General features: G+C 35.7%; 1 protein-coding gene across 1 annotated transcript; it reads left to right on the top strand.

Moving 5' to 3' along the window:
- Positions 1-980: 980 nt before the first annotated feature.
- Positions 981-2,768, top strand: LOC104412745 (protein-L-isoaspartate O-methyltransferase domain-containing protein 1-like; the record flags this gene model as incomplete). The annotated part of the gene is made up of 1 exon (XM_010023546.1): positions 981-2,768. A coding segment is annotated over one exon (371 nt), but the record flags the coding sequence as incomplete, so codon positions are not given.
- Between the last annotated feature and the right edge of the window lie 304 nt (positions 2,769-3,072).

The following is a 3,072-nucleotide window of genomic DNA, read 5'->3' as shown; positions in this document are numbered from 1 at the left end:
ATAAACATCCTGTCTCAGATATGAGTAACGAGCATGCGCCTGAAGTCAGTGTATGAAACAATAGATTTTGCTTGAAATACATTGAATGTTTTGAGGTTTTTTGTTTGGCTGTTTTTAGGGTTTTTTTTGGTTTGGTTTTGTGGTTTTTGTTTGTTTAAGCTGAAAGCAATACTTGGAGTGTAATTGTCAAAATTATTTCTGCACTAATTTTTTTTTCTTGCTGTTAGTCCCCATTAATTTTATGCTACTTTTGTATGGTAATTAAAATGACAAGAAAGTTGAAAAGGCTGTATTTTTGGTTGGTTGCTTTTTTGGTTTTGTTTTCTTTGGAATTAGTCAGCTGTAGCTGACCTAGGGCAGGCACCCACCAGCTCAGCAATACTTAGCCATCATCTGCCTGTCTGTCATTGGAAAATATGTGGCTTTGGGTTTTTGTTACCTACTTTTTTTTCGTCAGGTCTTCAGTAATTTTGATCCTTTTCTGCTGCAAAGCTATGGGTGATTTACCTGGTTGGTCAGCCGTGAAGTTCGTGTGGCCCTCCTTCATAAGTTGGATTCAGTAGGAAGTAGGGAGAAGCGTAGTGAGTAGAAGAGGGAGCAGAAGAAATGCACTTGTGAAACAAATGTGACGCAGGGCTAGAAATTTTATCACAGCAGCTGGATCTTGAAATAGTGCCAGCAGTAGGTCCCAAGATGTTCCAGGTGCTAAAAGGTGACAGTATTTATTGTATGCTTTCTTAATTTTATATTAATGATCTGTTCATGCTTTCTACTTCTGTTGAGTATCTAGCAAAAGACCTTCTAACTTCCTGGACTGTGCCACAGGGTTTGTCAGGGTAGTTCTTTTGTACCTTTGTTTGATTTGCATATTGTAGCATGTACTAAAAGTTCAGTTACTCTTGAGCATCAGTCTTAGCTACAAAGCAGTAATTTTTGCGCTAGAGGGGACTTAGTATAACTTAGTTTCTTTTCATTTTTAGCTCCATGTGCTGTTAGGAATCTCCAGGACCTCGCTCGAATATATATCAGACGCACCCTTAGAAACTTCATAAATGAGGAGATGAAAGCCAAAGGTATTGCTCAGAAGGCTCCTCCAAAACGAAAACGAAGGAGATGTCGTAGACGCAGGATTAACACCTATGTGTTCGTTGGTAATCAGCTCATTCCTCAGCCACTAGATAGTGAAGAAGATGAAAGAATGGAAGATGATAACAAAGAGGAGGAGGAAAAAGATCACAGTGAGGCCTTGAAGCCAGAAGAGCCTCCTCGAAATCTGTTGAGAGAGAAAATTATGAGTCTACCGTTACCTGAATCTTTAAAAGCATACTTGACCTATTACAGAGAGAAATAAGTAACTTGGTTTAAGTAGAAATAATGCCTACTGATAGTTCCTTTATTCTTGAAAATGTAGCATTTATTAAGTAGGTGGACAAATAATTATTAAGTCTTTCATCAAGACTGAAGTACAGCGATAAATCGTAACTTGTCTCTATCTTGTCTTTGCTACAAGGAAGACTTGCATTCAACAATAGAATCCCTTTTTAAAAATCTATTTTTCTTTAAATTTTGAAAATGCTGTTTTAACTCTGATAGAAATATATATTCCATAATGCAGCACTAATCAATATTTTGCATGGTCTTTTTTGATCCCTAACAGATTTGTATTGATAAAAAGGATGAGTGAAATTTTATATATGCTAAATAGTTGTTAAACATGTGCATCTGACTTGATGAGCATTTTGTCTGTATTTATTATTATTATTAGGGGAACATTTTAAACATGCAGACACTTATCCTCTAATGTCCAAATCAGACCCTTTTATTTTACAATGGCTTTGTTGCAATCATTATTACTATGTTGGTATGGATGTATTCCAACAACACAAGTGCAATAAATGTATACAGACACTGAATGAGCTGGCTTTAATGATATATGAAAATACAAGTTCTGAAATGTCAGATGACCTTGCTATTTCTGTGTTTATATCTCTTGCCGAAAGATCTAGAGAAAACTAACCGCTTCTCTCAGAGCCTTAAAGAAACACCATATTGAATAAGAAGCAAAAAGCAATGCTTACTTCAGCTCTGCTTATACTTAACTCCATTCTACACTTTCAGTATTTCTAAGTAGAGGTACTTCCTCATTTATGGGAAGTTTAGGACAGTGCATTTTGTTTATTTCTGCAGTTCACAACATTGAGTCAAAATGTTTGATAATACAAGACTGTAATTTAGATTTCAGCCATCTATATTTACTGCTTTTAAGTAGAGGTAGAATTTCAACAAAGTTTAGTTTGTATTGCTTATTGGGATAGCTATAATAGTAGAAGTTAGAATTTGTTCGCAAATGCACTTTAGTAAGTGAATTTTATACTTAACATGCATCTCCAGGAAGGTAGACTTGTGCTAGCCTGTATTTTGTTTGAGCATGGCTCTTAGCACAAAAATATTTATAAATTCATTTGCATCTTTTGGAAACCTAAGAGTAGCAGTGCAACTGTGGGGACCCACAACAGTGCTGAGTTAAACCCTTCTACGATTTTTCCTCTTCTAGTTGTGAAGTTACTTGCAGTTCTCATTTTTAACTTTGTTTGCTTTTACCATCTTAATTTCTTCACTCTGTTGTAACATAACCAATGAGGGAAAACTGTTTATTAAGAACTTGGCATGATATGCATTAAAAGCCACAGTCATTGGAAGTATATGCCTGTTGAACCCAGTGAAAAACATTCCTCTTGAAATATCCTGCACGATACATTTTATAATACTGGTAACAATTCTTTTGGTGTAATAACAATAAATAATCCCATCTTTCTAAAACAGTAAATGTTCCTAGTCCAGGTATTTATAACCAGCCAGTATTCATGTGGTCTAACAGTCCAATATTGACTTCAAAATATGTAAGCATTTTGTTGCATCCAAGGAGGAAGATAATCCATGATCCCATGATACTTGACTCTTCATGGTGCGTTTCATGCTGTGGTCCCTGTTTTTTAAGGTACATCATAGTAATGTTTAAGTGGAACTTCATGAAGGCCTGTTGTACCAGCATGTGGAGTTACTTTCCGCAAT

Source organism: Nestor notabilis, unplaced genomic scaffold, assembly GCF_000696875.1.
Source record: "Nestor notabilis isolate BGI_N333 unplaced genomic scaffold, ASM69687v1 scaffold10341, whole genome shotgun sequence".
Classification (NCBI taxonomy): Eukaryota; Metazoa; Chordata; class Aves; order Psittaciformes; family Psittacidae; genus Nestor; species Nestor notabilis.
The sequence above is the reverse complement of the archived record's forward strand: the minus strand, read 5'-3'. Positions and strand labels throughout refer to the sequence as shown.